The 18,095-nt window shown below is 45.9% G+C and overlaps 1 protein-coding gene across 1 annotated transcript in view; it reads right to left on the minus strand.

Annotated features, from left to right (window-relative positions):
• Positions 1-17,642, minus strand: part of ARSA (arylsulfatase A) — a 61,466-nt gene extending 43,824 nt beyond the window's left edge. Inside the window, exons 1-4 of the mRNA XM_073579305.1 lie at positions 17,491-17,642; positions 17,102-17,366; positions 12,851-13,091; positions 12,077-12,295 (exon numbers count right to left, since the gene is read on the minus strand). Of these exons, the coding sequence (XP_073435406.1) occupies positions 12,077-12,295; positions 12,851-13,091; positions 17,102-17,325 (684 nt within the window). The 5' untranslated portion in view covers positions 17,326-17,366; positions 17,491-17,642. The remainder of the gene's footprint in view (positions 1-12,076; positions 12,296-12,850; positions 13,092-17,101; positions 17,367-17,490) is intronic.
• Positions 17,643-18,095: the final 453 nt, after the last annotated feature.

Below are 18,095 nucleotides of genomic sequence, written 5' to 3' on the forward strand. Positions count from 1 at the left end.
AAATTGAAGATGACATTATCTCTTAAAGGCCTAAAGTTAAAGATGACACACTTCCTTTGTATTTTTAGAAAAAAATATATACATACAGCTCGGTCAAAAATTAAAAGACCACTGCAAAATTTTCAGTCTGTCTGATTTTTCTCTTTATAGGTATATTTTTGAGTAAAATAGAGTAAAATATAAATTGCTCTTTTAATTCTATAAACTACTGACAACATGTCTTCGAATTTCCAAGCACTAAATTTTGTATTTATTTTCAGAAAATGAGAAAAGGTCAAAAGAACAAAAACATGCAGCGCTTACAGACCTCAGATAATGCTAAGAAAACAAGTTCATAATCATTTAGAAACAACAATACTAATTTTCAAGGATCGCGTAACAGGTACCCACCGGTCCGTACGCATCCTTTGCAGTGCATGCAAACGGGGCTCGCAGCGTCCGGGGGAAGAGACGGGACGGCACACGACCGCTGGTGAGCAGGACCTGCAGTATGTCACCGCAGGGGGGAGGAACCGGAGCGGAGCCAACAGCAGGACGCCTGGAGGAGCTAGCGGGACACGTCGGGATCCGACCGGACCGCAGGGTGGTAAGGCGAGACGGAGCAGCCCGGTAAGAGCACCAGAAGCAGGAGAGTACTCAGGGCCAAGCCAAAGGAGTCAGGAAACCAAGAGAGGCAATAACATTACCAAGGGGACAGACAGAGCAGATAGTCAATAACCACGCAGAAGTCAAAGAACCAGGCGATCAAGCAGACAGTAGGCAAATCAGAAGGCATATACACAACGGGGAAACAGACCGGGTCAGAACCAAGAAATCACACACAAAAGGAGGCACAAGGCACAGGCACACAGGGGTCAACTAACTCAGCCGAGTGCAGGACTATAACTGAAAAGGATTCGAGATAACCAAGGCTATAAAAATCCCTCCCAGATCCAGAGAGAGGCCCCACTGATTAATCCCTGATGCGTCAGTCCCAAACCTATCATAGAAGATGCAGGATAGGAAAAAAGTGGTCAGACAATCCGCGCTGTGAATCAATTATTATTACAGTGGTCTTTATTCGACGTGTTTCAAAGTTTCACAGAACTGCTTCCTCAGGAAAAAAACCACATGCAATTATCATGAACAGGTTCTTAAATAGAAAAAACAGTACACTTGTCATTCAGGTGCTCGGCGTCTAACAGGTCACCTGATTCAAAAGGATGTCAAAGTTCATTGCTTGAACACATGATAGACACTTAATAGACAAAATATATATAAATTTCTGTTATAAAATTATTATATTTGCATTATAAAATGACTAATATATATTAATTTCTTTATTAACAACCAACGGAAAAAAATTATTAAAAGAATTCTATTTAAGAACCTGTTCATGATACTTGCATGTGGTTTTTTCCTGAGGAAGGAGTTCTGTGAAACTTCGAAACGCGTCGAATAAAGACCACTGTAATAATAATTGTTCATAGTGATTCGCAGCACGGATTGTGTGACCACTTTTTTCCTATCCTGCATCTTCTACGTTGGTCCCTTGTGGATCTGTAGTTTCTGCAGCAGCAAATCCTCCATGCTTATTACAAGCTCCATCTGGTGAGTGTATTATTTTTAAATTGATGTACCTACACTGGATAATGCACTATTGCGCTATTTCTCTTCAATAGTATCCCAAACCTATCATAGGATCATGACAGTAACCCCCTCTCAACAGGGGGCCTCCGGACCCCAGGCTTCCCCGGGTGCTTGGCATGAAATGCCAAAACCAGACGATCCATGTTAGGAATCTGGGTTCTATAATGCCTATGCGGGAATCCAGATTCACACATTTGTCTGCAGAGGCTAAGTCCTTTGTCCCAGCTTCTGAGCATGCTCATGGGACTAGCTCTCATTGGAGTTCAGGAGTCAGGTGCTCAGGTCCTGCTCCTGATTTGATTGGTTATGCTCAGGGCTCTGGAGATTTCCGGCAGGTCCCGTACGCTTTAAAAAGTGCGCATGGCCGCTATGCCATGCGCTAGTATTTTTCATACTGCTGCTGTATGTATGGTGATGGATGCTTGGACTGGTGACTGACTTATTATGAAACCCCTTTCCTCTGATATTACAATTGTGTGAGTGATTGGGCAGCCGCCAGTAGCAGCGCTAGTGTCAGCGCGCTCCAGCTATACTTTTCCAGCAGCTAGCGTCCTGCGAGTTTGCGGTGTCTCCTCTGTGGTTCCGTGCACATTGTTACGGTAGGTCTAGACGGAGCAGTCCTGCGGTTTAAGGCTATTCCTGTGACCTTAAATACCGTATCTGTGTTGCTGTAAGTCTGTGACATAGAACAGACTCAGCGTTATTGTATAATCTGTGCGTGAACAGAGCTTGCCTCAGTGCATATTGGGTGCAGTTATACACAGTGCACACTACCGCCGTAGTGCACTGCATCTGTTAGCAGTGGTCTTTCCATCTGCCACACGGTAGACCCCGGGTGGCGAACACGCTTATTTATATTTTTTTAAGCGTGTTCCGCCACCGTAACAATCCACATGCACCTGTCACGTGCCCCGTCCTGAGTGACACGGCCAGCAGGCCGGTTACTGATACAACAGGACGCGGCATGTGTAATTGTCATATGTGACGCGGCCCGCAGGCCGGTAACTAATACAATAAGACAAGGGAATAGGGAAAACCTGGGTAACAATAACAATGGTGGCCCTGCGATAGGGAATGGGGACGTGGAGACCTCCTGCACTCCCCTGAGTCAGTGTCTCTACACTCCTAACGTTCCCTAGGCCGGTTCCGCACCAGGCGCCGATCAGGAACCTCAAAACCCTGACTCGCCCTGCACCTAAACCCTCACTAGGGAATTGGTCGGTGCGGAAACTAATCCCACCACTGCACTAAACACACATAAGGAAAAATGACAAAACAGGGGAACACCACTTAGCTTTGCTCTGTTGCTTACGCTCCCAGCAGAGCCCACCAACTGCGTGCATCTTTTCCTCCAACCGGATCCAACACCATAGTGCAGCCTTGGAGTAAACAGAGTCCACCACCTGCGTGCAGCTGTCCAGAAACAGAGTCCCGCAAATGAGTCCAGCTTTTCTGCCAAAAAGTCCAGCATGCTTGAGTCCAGCTCTCAGCAACAAAGTCCAGCACTTTGAGTGCAGCTTTTGAGCAAAGAGATCACACCTGCGTGCAGCTGTCCAGAAACAGAGTCCCGCAAATGAGTCCAGCTTTTCTGCCAAAAAGTCCAGCATGCTTGAGTCCAGCTCTCAGCAACAACGTCCAGCATTTTGAGTGCGGCTCTACACCATAGCTGCCACTCCACCAATCCATGCGGGCGCTCCTTGCTGACACCATAACTGCAATTCCACCACGCCATGCCAGCCCTCCTTGCAGACACCATAGCTGACACTCCAGGAATCTCACTGAGCTGACCGTGACTCTCCTTTAGCTCCATCCTTCACCCAGGCTTGCTTGCAAATGAAGACCTTATCACAAACAGTGATTAACACACCTGATACTCTCTTATAGAGCTATCACACCTGTTACATGATTACGTGCACAAACTAAGGTAACCAAAGTGCAATGACCCTAATGGCCACCGGGGGGAAAACTACAACTGAAATCACCACAGTGCAATGACCCTAATGGCCACCGGGGCAAAACCACCTTTGGCACACAGCCAAGGGAAAAAAAAGGTTACTTTGTGCATTTACCCTGTCAGATCCAACCTGGATCATGACAGTACCAAATGAGCCGGGATCCACAAGCGATCCTCCGGCCCATACCCCTTCCAGTGAACCAGGTACTGCAAGGAGCGACGCACCAGCCGAGAATCCACAATATGTGCAACCTTATACTCCATGTAACCCTCTATTAACACTGGAGGAGCCATGGACCCAGGATCCTCCTTGACTGACCCCAATGGTTTCAAGCAGTGATTTATGGAACACATTGCGTCTCTCCGCCTCGTATAAAATATCCAATCTATATGCCACCGGATTGAATATTTCCACAATCTCGTATGGACCGATGAACTTTGGTCCCAGTTTAGCTGACTGAACCTTCAGGTTGATGTTCCGTGTGGAAAGCCAAACCTTCTCCCTCACCTAAAACATGTGCCCCTGGGCTCTCTTTTTGTCCACGAAAAATTTATACCTCCCCTGAGCCCTGGAGATATTCCACCGGACTTCAGCCCACAGATTTTTTAACCGTTGAACGGATCCCTCTGCCCCCGGGCACCTGGAATCCAATGGCGAAAATTCCCCAAAATGTGGACTAAACCCATAGCTGACAAAAATGGGGACATACTGGTGGACTGATTCACCTGATTGCTAAAGGCGAATTCGCCCAAAGGTAATGCGACATACCAGTCATTCTGTCTGTCAGAGGTCAAACACCTAATCTGTTCCAGGGACTGATTAGTGTATTCAGTCTGGCCGTTACTCTCCAGGTGATATGCAGAAGAATAAGATAAAAAAATGCCCAATTTCTTACAGAATGCCCTCCAAAATTTGGCCACAAATTGCACACCTCTATCAGACACCACCATTCAGGGGTACCCCATGCAAATGAACTACATGCTGCACAAACAACCTGGACAAAGTCTTCGCTGAGGGCAATTCCGTCAAGGGAACAAAATGAGCCTGCTTCGAAAACCTGTCCACCACCACCCATACCACCATATTGCCCTTGGAAGGTGGGCGACCGGTGATAAAGTCCATGAACAGGTGAGTCCATGGCCTATCAGGAACCAGCAAAGGCACCAGTTCTCCGGACGGCAGGCTATGAGTGTTTTCGGAACGACCGCAAACTCCACATGCAGATATAAATTTCTTGACCACGGAACCAAGTGAAGGCCACCAAAACACCCTGGCCACCGCCTCTCGTGTGGCTGTGATACTGGGATGGGCACTTAGCTTAGACTCATGAAACTCCTGCAGGAGCTTAGACCACAAATGTCCTGGAACAAACAATTTATCCCCTGGCTTAGAAGCAGGGGGTCAGAGACTGGGCCCCCCACAATTTCTCGTTCCAACTCAGACAAGACCTCTGCTACCACCGCCCCGGGACCAAGAATGGAAGATGGTGGTTCGGGGGGAGATACAGGCTCAAAACTTCTGGAAAAAGCATCCGTTTTAACATTCTTGGAACCTGGCCAAAAAGTAATAGAAAAACTGAACGTGCGAAAAAAAGCGACCAACGAGCTTGTCTAGGAGTCAGCCTTTTTCCGGACTCGATATATGCCAAATTTGTATGATCCGTGATTACCATAATCGGATAGCTGCCTCTTCCAAAAACTGCCTCCTTTTGTTAATCCTCTGGCTTGGAGTTCTGAGCCGAAGCTCCCTCTGCTCCCTCTGGTGGTTGCTGAGAGTGGTGGAGCTGGTCAGGTGGATGGAAGTTCCCCACCTGACGACGATAATTGGAAACCCGGGATTACTGGCTGGGAGCATATAATTGAGCTGGCTGCTCTTGGAGGTTGCTGGTGATTCCCTCAGTGTGCATTTGGAGCTCTTTTTTCCTCTGCCTGATCTGCATGGTTCAGCTAAGTGATTATTTTGCTAATCCTTTGCATCTAATCTGGTTGTGTCTTTTTTTTTGCTTTCTGTTTTGCTGCTAGGGTTCAGCGTGCTCCCTGCTGGGGGCAGCGCTGGGCCCTGCTTCATATGTTGCAGCTTGTTCAGTCCCCTGTTATGTTAGTATCTTTTTGCTTTGCTGCCTGTTTATACCAGAGTGCTGATCTAGCAGGGGTGAGATCTTGTAATCTCAGGTTTTTTTGTATATCAGTAGTGTTGGACTTTTTCAGGGTTTTGTGTGTGATTGCAGACAGTATCTTTTCTGTCCTGTCCTGTCTAGACAGCTTTGGCCCCACCATTTGCTCAGTCTGTTCTCTGCCTGTGTTTGTGTCTCATCTTGTCTCACCGACAAAATATTTTTGGGGGCTGTCTATTCCTTTGGGAATCTGCTCCAGGGCAGTTTAGATTTCATCTTTCTGTCTTTAGGCTTAGTTAGTCCTCCGGCTGTGACAATGCGTCTAGGGCATCGTAGGAACGCTCCACGGCTACTGCTAGTTGTGTGGATAGGATCAGGGGTCTGCAATCCGCTTAGTTACAAACCTCTCTGGTCTTCTGGTGGCTTAGGCTGTTCCTGCCATCCTCCTCGGTGACCCATTCATAACAGCCTCCATTCTTCTAATGCCAATTTGACCGCAAGAAGTTCTCTATTGCCCACATCATAATTTCTCTCGGCGGACGAGAACTTCTTGGAAAAGAAGGCACAGGGTTTGAGGTTGGTTAAAGTGGCAGGACCCTGGGACAACACTGCCCCCCCACCTCAGAAGTGTCCACCTCAACAACAAAAGGTTTGGACGAGTCTGGCTATACCAAAATCGGAGTGGACATAAAACATTTCTTAAGTACCAAGAAGGACTCCTTGTCGAGCCCTGACCAATTTCTTATATCCGCCCCCTTGCGAGTAAGATCAGTAAGTGGTTTAGCCACTTGTGAAAATCCCTTAATAAACTTCCGATAATAGTTTGCGAATCCCAAGAAATGCTGCAGCCCCTTAAGATCTCGTGGTTGAACCCAGTCTGCAATCGTCTGCACCTCCTTGGGATCCATGCGAAACCTCTCACAGGAAACAATCAGAACCAAAAAAAAAACCAGTTCTTGTACGTAAACAGAGAATTTTTCCAATTTACCGAACAATTGATTTTCCCTGAGTCTTTGGAGAACCGTTCGTAGATGTTGTAAATGAGTCTGACTGTCGGGGGAATACGCTAAAATGTCATCCAAATAAATAATAACAAGGGGGCCTATAAGGTCCGCAAACACCACATTATTGACATTTTGAAAAATAGCGGGAGCATTAGTAAGTCCAAACGGCATGACCAGATTTTCAGAGTCCCTCTGATGTGAGGAATGCAGTTTTCCACTCGTCCCCCTCCCGAACCCTTATCAGATTGTAAGCCCATCGGAGATCTAATTTAGAGAACCATTTGGCCCCTGAAAACTGGTTATACAAATCTGGGATAAGGGGAAAAGGGTAGGTGTTTCTTACAGTTATTTTATTAAGCTCCCGAAAGTCGAGGCAGGGGCGCAGACCACCATCTTTTTTCTTTAAGAAAAAGAAACCGGCAGCCACAAGAGAAACGGAAGGCCGTATATGTCCCTTACGGAGGCATTGCACAATATACTCCTTCATGGCTAACCTCTCAGGACTGGACAGATTGAACAGATGGGCTTTCGGTAACTTAGCCCCAAGAACTAACTTAATGGCACAATCAAAGGGTCTATGTGGCGGTAAGACCTCAGCTTCACTTTCTTCACTTTTGGAGAACACGTCCTCAAAGTCCTTCAGGTACTCTGGAATACCTTCCAGACTGACAGACGACACAGCGACAGACCGGTTCAGATAATAATTTAGATTCACAACAATGGTTAACACAATTAGGACCCAATTGGACAATTTCCCCCTTCTCCCAATTCATTATAGGGTTGTGGTGTTGTAACCAGGGTATACCCAACACCAACCCAGCCGGCAAATTCTCCAAAAACAAATTATTTTTTCCACATGATCAGAGCCCACTTTGAACGAGAATACTTCCGAGATGTAACAAATCCCTTATTTGGTGAGGGTTGAAGAGTCAATGGCCACCACTTTAACAGGAGTCTGGAGTCTATCTGTCCCTATCTTGCAATGGGAAATCAACTGAAGGCTGACTAAGTTCCCCTGACAGACATTCATCACCATGTCCTCAGCCAAGTGCACTCAATCGGGCTTATCGTAAATATGTCCTAGAGCCTCAAAAAACGCATTCACAGACACTCTCTCAGGGGCCGTAGAAGGAAGAGAAAACGCCCAGGCTTGCGGAGCCTCCCTAAGCAGTGTGGGGTACAGCACGCAAGCATCCCATAAGCAAAGCATCACAGAAGGTAAGCATCAAGTAAATGGCAGTTATCCATGGCAAGGAATTAACATTCATCTTCTCTCTTCACACAGGTAATCAAATCATTCAACTTCTGAACTGATCCACCCTGCATGTATTCACTCCATTCACTGTTAGCAAGCAGCCTGAATGGTACAACTCCCCACCTCTGCTGGTTGTCTTTTCTGCTGCAATATATCCAAATAGTACAACTCCATACTTCTGCTTGCTGTCTGTCTTCTGCTGCTTTACCATTTTGCTACATATTTTAATGTGCCTGCTAAAGCTTTGGTATAATTAATTTGTTGCACTGTATTTAATACTTGCTGCTTTATATCCGTGACTGCGGCCTCTCTAGATCTTATCAGGTGGAAGGTGCTACAACATATAGATGCAGCCTGGTCTAGTGCATTTGATCATCTAACCACCCCCTGGTGTGCTGGCCCCAGCTGCCAAATTATCCCCAACGAGCTCCCACAATCCCTCTCTCCTGACCCTGTAGTGTGGCCTATATATTTAGTAGTTCCTAAGGGGAAGCACACAGTGTTTGGTACAGCATGCAAGCATCCCATAAGCAAAGCATCACAGAAGCTAAGCATCAAGAAAACGGCAGTTATACATGGCAGTTAATCAAGACAGGAGTCAGGTAAACCACTTTGCTTTCCCCTTTAACCATGTGCTATATTTCTATCCTCCTGTGTTCCCTTGCCATCCAGATTCACCACCCCATCCCTCCTCTATCAAGACTCATACACATCAGCTCCTCTCTACTTCCCTCTCCCATGTATAGCTCCCACGCACTCCTCACCTTCCTGAAAAACCTCAGCCTATCTTGCCCAAACACATTGCAGAAAAAAACTACTTACAAATCCAACAACTATTTGCGCTTTATGTTCCTACTGATTTCAGGTGACATCTCCCCCAACCCTGGTCCACCATCCCCCAACCTCAACCCCTACCCTACCTCATATAGAAACCATAATAATCTTATTAATATTACTTGCACTCCCTCATCTCCATCTTTTAATTGTGCCCTCTGGAATCCACGGTCTGTTTATAACAAGCTTCCTTTCCTGCACAACTACTTTCTGAACAACTCTCTTAATCTGTTGGCCCTCACTGAAACCTGGATTAAGGATTCAGTCACTGTCTCTCCTGCTGCCATTTCCTATGGTGGCTTACAATTCTCTCATTCCCTGAGACCCACAAACAGACATGGTGGTGGTAGCTCACTCCTACCTACCACACATTCAGAAATCTACAAGCCATTATCACTCAGACACTTTCAGACTCCCTACACTCATCACTGTCCCCAATCTCCTCTTTTTCCTGTCCTGATCTGGCTGTTCATCACTACAATGATACTCTTAGAAGCAGCCTTGACCAAGTAGCTCCACTCACGCTCAAAACCTCCAAGCACAGAGTAAAACAGCCCTGGCTCACATCGCAAACTCAACTTCTCCAGTGATGCTCTAGGAGTGCTGAACGCCTATGGAGAAAAACCCACACACCAGAAGACTTCATCCACTTCAAATTTATGTTGAGAACCTATAACACTGCCCTTCACCTCGCCAAACAGACCTACTTCACCACCCTGATCTCTTAAAAACTTAAATGAGACCTCATGTCAAGCCCCAGTTCTCAGCCAGTGCTCAGGTCTCAGGGTTTTAGCTACAGTAAGGACGTCACATCGACAGCTCAGATCCACTGCTACAGCCTATTACTGAGTTCATTGGCTTATGCCGTCTCCATGGCCGAGCCGATCGGCTCAATGGTTACATACACTAGTGATGTGAGCTGTTGACTAGAAGGCCCAACTACAGCCAAAACAGACTTGAGTAATTATTAAGCAACATGTATGTCAGTACCTGGATAAGAATGAAGTGATTAAACAGAGTCAGCATGGGTTTGTAACTAATAAGTCATGTCAGACAAACTTAATTTCCTTCTATGACGGAATCACTGATTGGGTGGATCAAGGAAATGCTGTAGATATAGTATATCTTGACTTCAGCAAAGCATTTGACAAAGTATCTCATACAATCCTTATTGAAAAAATGACTAAGTATGGAATGGACAAGGCAACTGTTAGGTGGATTCATAACTGGCTTAGTGATCGGACCCAAAGAGTGGTCGTAAATGGCTGCACATCCAGTTGGAAGAATGTCTCAAGTGGGGTACCACAGGGCTCTGTCCTGGGCCCTGTATTGTTCAACATCTTTATCAACGATTTAGATGAAGGAATTGAGGGTAAACTGATTAAATTTGCTGATGACACAAAGCTAGGAGGGATAGCTAATACTAGAGAAGAGAGAGAGAGGATTCAAAAAGAAATAAATAAACTGGAGAAGTGGGCAGCAACTAACAGAATGGTTTTTAACAGGGAAAAATGCAAAGTACTACATCTGGGCAATAAAAATGAAAAAAGCATATACAGAATGGGAGGAATAGGCCTAAGCAACAGCACATGTGAAAAAGACTTGGGTATACTAATAGATCACAGACTGAATATGAGTCAACAGTGTGGTGCAGCAGCAAAAAAACCAAATGCAATTCTAGGATGTATTAACAGAAGCATACAGTCTAGATCACGTGAAGTCATTATTTCCCTCTACTCCTCTTTGGTCAGACCTCATCTGGAATATTGTGTCCAGTTTTGGGCACCACATTTTAAAAAAGACATCAACAAACTGGAGCAAGTTCAGAAAAGAGCAACCAGAATGGTGACCGGTCTGCAAACCCTGTCTTATGAGGAAAGGTTGCAGGATTTGGGATTGTTTAGTTTGCAAAAGAGAAGACTGAGAGGAGACTTAATAGCTGTCTACAAATATCTAAAGGGCTGTCACATTGTAGAAGGGTCAACTTTATTCTCATTTGCACAAGGAAAGACTAGAAGCAATGGGATGAAACTGAATGGGAGGAGACACAGATTAGATATTAGAAAAAACTTTTTGACAGTTAGAGTGATCAATGAGTGGAACAAGCTGCCACGAGAAGTGGTGAGTTCTCCTTCAATGGATGTCTTCAAACAGAGGCTGGACAGACATCTGACTGGGATGATTTAGCGAATCCTGCTTTGAGCAGGGGGTTGGACCAGATGGCCCAGGAGGTCCCTTCCAACTCTACGATTCTATGATTCTATGGTTGAGGCAGCGCTCAGTGATGTCTGTAAAATTTATTGGAAGAGTGGCTACTGGGAGAAAATGAAGTTTTATTCTCAATGCAGCCGTTCACTTCCAGTCAATGGGGCGGTGCAGGGAGCTGATACAGTCACCACTCTGTAATTTCTCCCCGGCACATTGATCAATAACTTGTGTGCAGAGCAAGCTGTGATTGCTCTGTAATCCCTCCCCTGCACAATCACTGTATAGTAAAGGCCCTGTCACACACAGCGAGATCGCTAGCGAGATCGCTAATTTTGTGATGCGCCAGCAATCTGGCTGTGTGTGACACGCATCAGCGACCGCCCCCCCCCCCCCCCGCCGGGTATCGCTGATCGTGCACAAATGTCCTGGGCCGTTTGTCTCCCGCTGGCCAGCATGCATCGTGGCGTGTGGCAGCGGAAGAGCAACGATCAGCGAGCTCCCAGCGCTGTAAGCAGACGCTGGGAGCTGGTATCCAAGGTAAATATCGGGTAACTAAACGCGCGCATCCATGGTAAATATCGGGTAATTAAGTGATGCGCGCGCTTAGTTACCCGATATTTACCTTAGATACCAGCGTCCTAGAGCAAGCACGCAGGTATCTAAGGTACACAGCGGGTAACTAAGTGATGCGCGCGCTTAGTTACCCAATATTTACCTTAGATACCAGCGTCCTCGCTGGTCCTGATCGCTGGTGAAGCTGCCTGTTTGGCAGCTCACCAGTGATCATGTAGCGAGGCACCAGCGATCCTGACAAGGTCATATCGTTGTCGCGATCGCTGGTGCAACGTTTAGTGTGACGGGGCCTTAAGTGGTGACTACCTCTCCCTGCACTGCCCAGATGACTGGAAATGAGCAGCTGCAGGGAGGATATAACTGCATTTTCTCCTGGTAGCCGCTGTTCCAATAAGCCTGCCAGATATGATTTAAAATACTATTCACATGCAGATTAACACTGTATATGTGTTTTTGAGGTTCCCTTTAAACGTATAGATGTTCTATTATGACTTGGAACACTTACGTGTGGAGCGTAGTACAGAAAGAATGGCTTCTTTTCAGTCGCTGCTTTATGAATGAAATCCTTACTGAATTCCTGATATAGAGGGACTAGTCCAGGAAAGTTCACTGGTTGCTGCAAGATCATTTCATTGATGAATACAGGAAGAAGAGTCTCCCCCAAGTCACACGTCCCATAGCACAGTGTGTTTGGTGGGAAACATGTCAAGTTCTGACAGGGACCCTATAGAAACACATGAGGTACAAATATTATACAATACGGCAATAAAATCATTACAAAAGGTCAGATGTGTTCATAATGAAGTGCAATTAAAGTTGGTGTATATCGATTCACCCCATCAAGTCCACAGGCCATGTCAGTAATCTCTGGTGGAAAGCTGGGAGAACTGCTCTAAGACTATGTTCACACGGAGATTTCTGGAGATAAAACTGAGCAGAAACTTTCCAAATCCTCTTCAAAAACTTGGGAGTATCCACTCTATTTCTGTTCTGAAAACTCAACAAAAAGACTGGGTGAGCACACACCCCTACTTACCATCATCCGTGGTTCTCTTTTGATTAGCCGGAATGGTGCAATGTCATTATTGCGTAATACACAAATGACGTTTGATTACCCAGGCCGGCTAATCAAAAGAAGAGCCAGGGAAGTCGGCAGGTAATTGGAGGTTCTCACAGTACCTATCCAGCTGCTAAAGACTACTGACATAGCCGATGGACCAATTTGTGCAAATCAAGATGTACCATCTCTATGCCCAATACCTCAATAAAACTACTTTACCTGATCATGTGAATAAGGAACTCCCAAATAGTACTGAAATCCTTGCCGCGTGGGCAGGAAAGTCCCATTACGTCCCAGTCCCAGATGCCATTTGCCTGCCATGGCTGTGACATATCCACGAGATTGTAGTACCTCAGCAATGGTAACCTCGCTCAGAGGAAGTCCCCCCACAGAGCTGGGGTAGAACACTCCAGGGTACACCCCAGAACGGGTCTGGAAACGACCTGTCAGGAGACCGGCTCTGAATAGATGGAAAATAAGACCGCAAAATTGTAAGAATATTAATATAGTAAGAGTTGGGTAAGAAATGGTCTACTCAACTGCAAATGCTTTGTACCCAAAAGAATGACCTAAGGTCAAGAAGTATAAAAATCACTTTGGCACTAAAAAAAAGGAAGAAAGCAAGATTGCTCGAGTGGTGTTTATTAGTCTCCGACCAATGGAATAGATAAATACCCAATGTGTCGGCCACACTGGTCTTTATCAAGGTTTTTCTGGGTGAAATAGTGCACATACGAACATATTAACCATATGTACAATAATGTGGCCATGATCAGAGAGCACCAACCATAATCTGCATTTATAAGCTGAACGTGATAAACATTTGTGCTCAAAAGTTTACACACCCCGGCAGAATTTTTGCTTTCTTGGCCTTTTTCAGAGAATATGAATGATAACACCAAAACTTTTTCTCCACTCATGGTCAGTGGTTGGATGAAGCCTTTTATTGTCAAACTATGTGCTTTCTCTTTTTAAATCATAATGACAACCCAAAACATCCAAATGGCCTTGATCAAATGTCCACATACCCTGGTGATTTTGAACTGATAACATGCACAGAGGTTGATACAAATGGGTTTGACAGGCTCCTAAAGATAACATCCTCACCTGTGACCTGTGACAAATGGCAGGAAAATTGTTCGGGATGCAAAGAAAAACCCACAAATAGCATCAGCTGAAATACAGGACTCTCTGAAAAGTAGCGGTGTGGCTGTTTCAAGATGCACAATAAGGACGCACTTGAAAAAAATGGGCTGCATGGTTGAGTCGCCAGAAGAAAGCCATTACTGCGCAAATGCCACAAAGTATCTTGCCTACAATACGCAAAACAGCACGGAGACAAGCCTCAAAACTTCTGGAACAAGGTAATTTGGAATGATGAGACCAAAATTGAACTTTTTGGCCACAACCATGAACGTTACATTTGGAGAGAGATCAACAAGGCCTATGATGAAAGGAACACCATTCCTACTGTAAAGCACGGAGGTGGATTGCTGATGTTTTGGGGATGTGTGAGTTTCAAAGGCACAAAAAACTTGGTGAATGTTGAAGGAAAGATGAATGCGTTAAGTTGTCAGAAAATACTGCAGGAAAATTTGCAATCATCAGCCCGGAAGCTGCGAATGGGACGTACTTGGACGTTCCAACATGACAACGATCCAAAACACAAGGCCAAGTTGACCTGTCATTGGCTACAGCAGAACAAAGTGAAGGTTCTGGAGTGGCCATCTCAGTCTCCTGACATCAATATCATTGAATACAGGAGAAAAAACTATAGCATGCGATAAGATTTGTATAAAAAATATCAAAAGCTTTTTTCAAAAATACTACAGATTACAAGTAATTGTATAATAATATAGTGCCAGTCAAAAAATGCAGATGACATTCACCCAAACATCACCAACTCCTCCCACAATGATGGAGCACCTCTCGGAAAGCAACCCCAATATGTAGCCATATCCCGAGAACATAAACCCCATATAGGTGCAGAGTCATTAAGCCCAAAGGCCGTATAGGGGGCTCAGGAACTATAAGGTAACATTAGGGAGCATTCTCACAATATATGTTGACAAGTCAAATGTACAGCGATATGATGTCCCAAATATAGTAGGGAAGCTTACCAGGGGGGAATAGGGGAGAAGGGAAGCCCGGCAGTAACACCCGAGTATGTAAACTTTTGAGCACATCTGTATACTAAAGTAAATAGATTATTATACAACAATCGGTAAAATTGTATGTGGTTCAGGCAGGAAGTCAGAAAATGGTCACCAAAAAGCCTAGGTATAAGGCAAAGCTTACAGCACTAATACTGAGTATTTAGGACTCAAATAGTGGTCCAAGAGTCACTGTAGAGAAATAGGACATGGATCTCTATGTATACAGCTAATAAATACGTTAAAGGAGAAAGGGAACATACAATACAAAAGACAGGAGGGAGAAAGATGGAGACGGTGGACAGAGGAAAACGGGAAGAGATATTATGATTGGTACTCTTTGATCATGTCAGTACATTATTGTATTTATGGTTAATATGTACATATGTGCACTATTTCACAGATAAACCTTGATGAAGGCCAGTCCGGCCGAAACGTTGGGTATTTATTAGAGTTGAGCGAATTTGTTCGGGTCCCTGCTTATTCAGCAAGCTATAGCGCTTACCAAATAAGCTACAGCGGGAACCCGGATACATGGAAAACTCTGGCTGATCGGAGCCGCAACTGCATGTGTCGTGGCTGCCTGACAGTCATGACACATATATGGACGGCATGTGTGTTGGGCTGTCCATGTATGTGTTGTAAATGTCAGACAGCCGCGACACATGCAGCTGCGGCGCCGATCAGCTGATTATCGGGAGCGCTCCAGGTATCCGGGTTCCTGCTGTAGCTTATATGGTAAGTGCTATAGCTTGCCGAATAAGCAGGGAACCGAACAAATTCGCTCAACTCTACTATTTATCTATTCCATTGGACGGAGTCTGCTAAATATCACTTGAGCAATTAACATTTCTTGCAGTTTTTCAGTGTCAAAGTGACTCTTAAATTAATATAATAATCCTTGTGTAGTGTTATGCCCGGTGCCCCTGCATGGTGTCACGTTCTGCCACCATGCAGAGACGCCAGCTTACTCACTGCACCCACCCGCGGAACTATCCCCAGTGTGCTCCTGTCCCTGCCTCCTTCCTCCTCTGTGCACGCTTCACTGTGCCTCGGCAGCGTACACACTCCCCTGTTCTTAAAGGTGCAGCGCGCACATGGTAAATGCTTGGAAGCATTGAGTAAAATGTGAATAAACCTGCAAGGTATCTCCCAGTCAACAGCTGGGAGACACCTTGTATATAAGGCACCCTCCACTACTGGCAGGTGCCTGAGCAACCCCTATAGTTCTGTTAGGTGGTGGGTAGTAACTGTATGTTGCCAGGTCCTACTTCCCTAGTCTATTAGTTTCCCGTGTTCAAACTAGTCCGCCATAGTTAGTCCTTGTCTCCTGTGACAGCTGCGGAGGTACCGGTCTGCCACCCTGGGGGCTTAATACCGAGGCCAGCAATGTAAACTTATCCCTGTGGCTGTCCTGTCTGTACAGGGAGAACCGGTCACAGTGGCCGTCCCGTGTGAACTTGCTTTGTCCAACTATCTGAAGTGACGTCTCTGTCCCTTTGGGGTCAGCGGCTACTGTCGGCCGGCGCCCTAGAGTGATACCTGACAGATACATGCCGCAAATGTCTGTCCTCACCACGAGAGGCTCTAGCAAACATCTAGGTAGCTGCTTAGTCACGTCCCTCCAGGGTAAGTACGGTCTGTGGCACAGTGGATTCACGAACTGGGTGCGCCACCTAGTAGTGTAACACCTTGCCAGTCTGTATATGTACTTGTAGTGATTGAGGGACATCATGAAGTCAGTAGGTGAAACAAATAAAAGCACACCAGTGGTACAAATAGCAAGAACTGTGGCATGCGTTATCCATCTATGGAATTGGGACAAAACTGCGGTTTCTCTGTATGAAAAACACTTTCTGTAATTTCTCCATAGATATATTTGTAATAAATCAAATATAATGAGTCATTTTAGTAAGTCACATACATTTTCTACTGGCAAGATTCCACCTCCTTCATAGAGGCAAATAGGCATGGGCCACAAAATGAGGAAAAGTTGCATATTATCAGGAGCTGTAGACTGCTGGATCATGACAGTGTGCTCATTGTCATTATTTTCCAGTGTGAGCGACGCTGTGATCCAACTTCTTGGGGGTTACATGCCATATAGACTTGTCCGGCAGCTCTCAATACAAGTGAGCTGAGAGAACGTCCACAATCACACCGTCGCTCGCACCGGGGAATCCTGACTGCGTGCACACTGTACGATTTGATTGCAGACTTTTGTCCCAAACCTGGACGACCCAACTCCGCAGAGCAATTCCACCATACCATGAGCTAGTGACATCAACCATCCCCTGGTCGACATCCTTCATATTACCTGGACGGTGAGCACACAGAGCCGGTGGTGTAGAAATCTGTAAAGCGCAGTCCTCTGGCCGCCATAATATCAAGATTAGGAGTATGGGAAGTGGGGTGTCCATAGCACCCCAGGTCACCATAGCCAAGGTCATCAGCGAAGATCAGGATGAAATTCGGGGGATCAGACGACGCGGCAGCATGACACAGAAGACACCCAAATATGAAGATGATGAAGGGGGTCATGGTGAACGAAGCGGTTTGGGGGTCCTCTTCTTCCTCAGAACCTGTGGTCATAAAAAGTTCATTATGGAGCTAATAACATTTCCATCAGGGCTTGTATCTCCTGAACACTTGGTAAATGGTGACAGTAGTGCAGCCTTATAGGGAGGAAAGACATGAATGTATTACCAGCAGGGAGCAGGAAGAAGCACTGACCCAGCAGGGCAGTAACTGCAGCTACAGGCGGGCATGGGAAAGTGTGGCTACAGAAACACGTGACAGCAGGGAAACCAGGATGTCAGAACAGCACATGCAGAAACCACTGCTGCAGGTAGGGGGCAGCACTACAACAGCACATGCTGATAACACGGCTGCCTGCAACACCCCAAGTAGCGGGTGAAAGCAATGCATGCCGGGAACTGTAGTCTCTTCTGTAGTCTCCGCCTATATCAACCCGTCTCCTCGATATTCGATAAGTCGTCTGCAGAGTTTGTGTCCTCGCCTCTGTGTGAGCAGAGAAGACGGTGTCCTCTACCGAGTAGTGCACGGACGGCCATCAGCGGCGTGTGCCTCTCCCCCTCAGGGAGCAGATAGTGGCGGCTGAGCACGGGTGATCAATGTGTGCAATTATATGCGCAGCAGGAAAATGTGGAGTAATGAGTGAGGAGCAGTACAGCCAAACTGTGTCACCACAGCACTGTGATCAGAGCTCTGTACTGTGCATCCATACGCTGTACACAGGAGCTCTGTACTGTGCACACATTCACTGCACACAGGAGCTCTGTACTCTGCAT

The sequence above is a fragment of the Dendrobates tinctorius genome, unplaced genomic scaffold (assembly GCF_039654945.1).
Source record: "Dendrobates tinctorius isolate UK_male_01 unplaced genomic scaffold, ASM3965494v1 ptg000062l, whole genome shotgun sequence".
Lineage (NCBI taxonomy): Eukaryota > Metazoa > Chordata > Amphibia > Anura > Dendrobatidae > Dendrobates > Dendrobates tinctorius.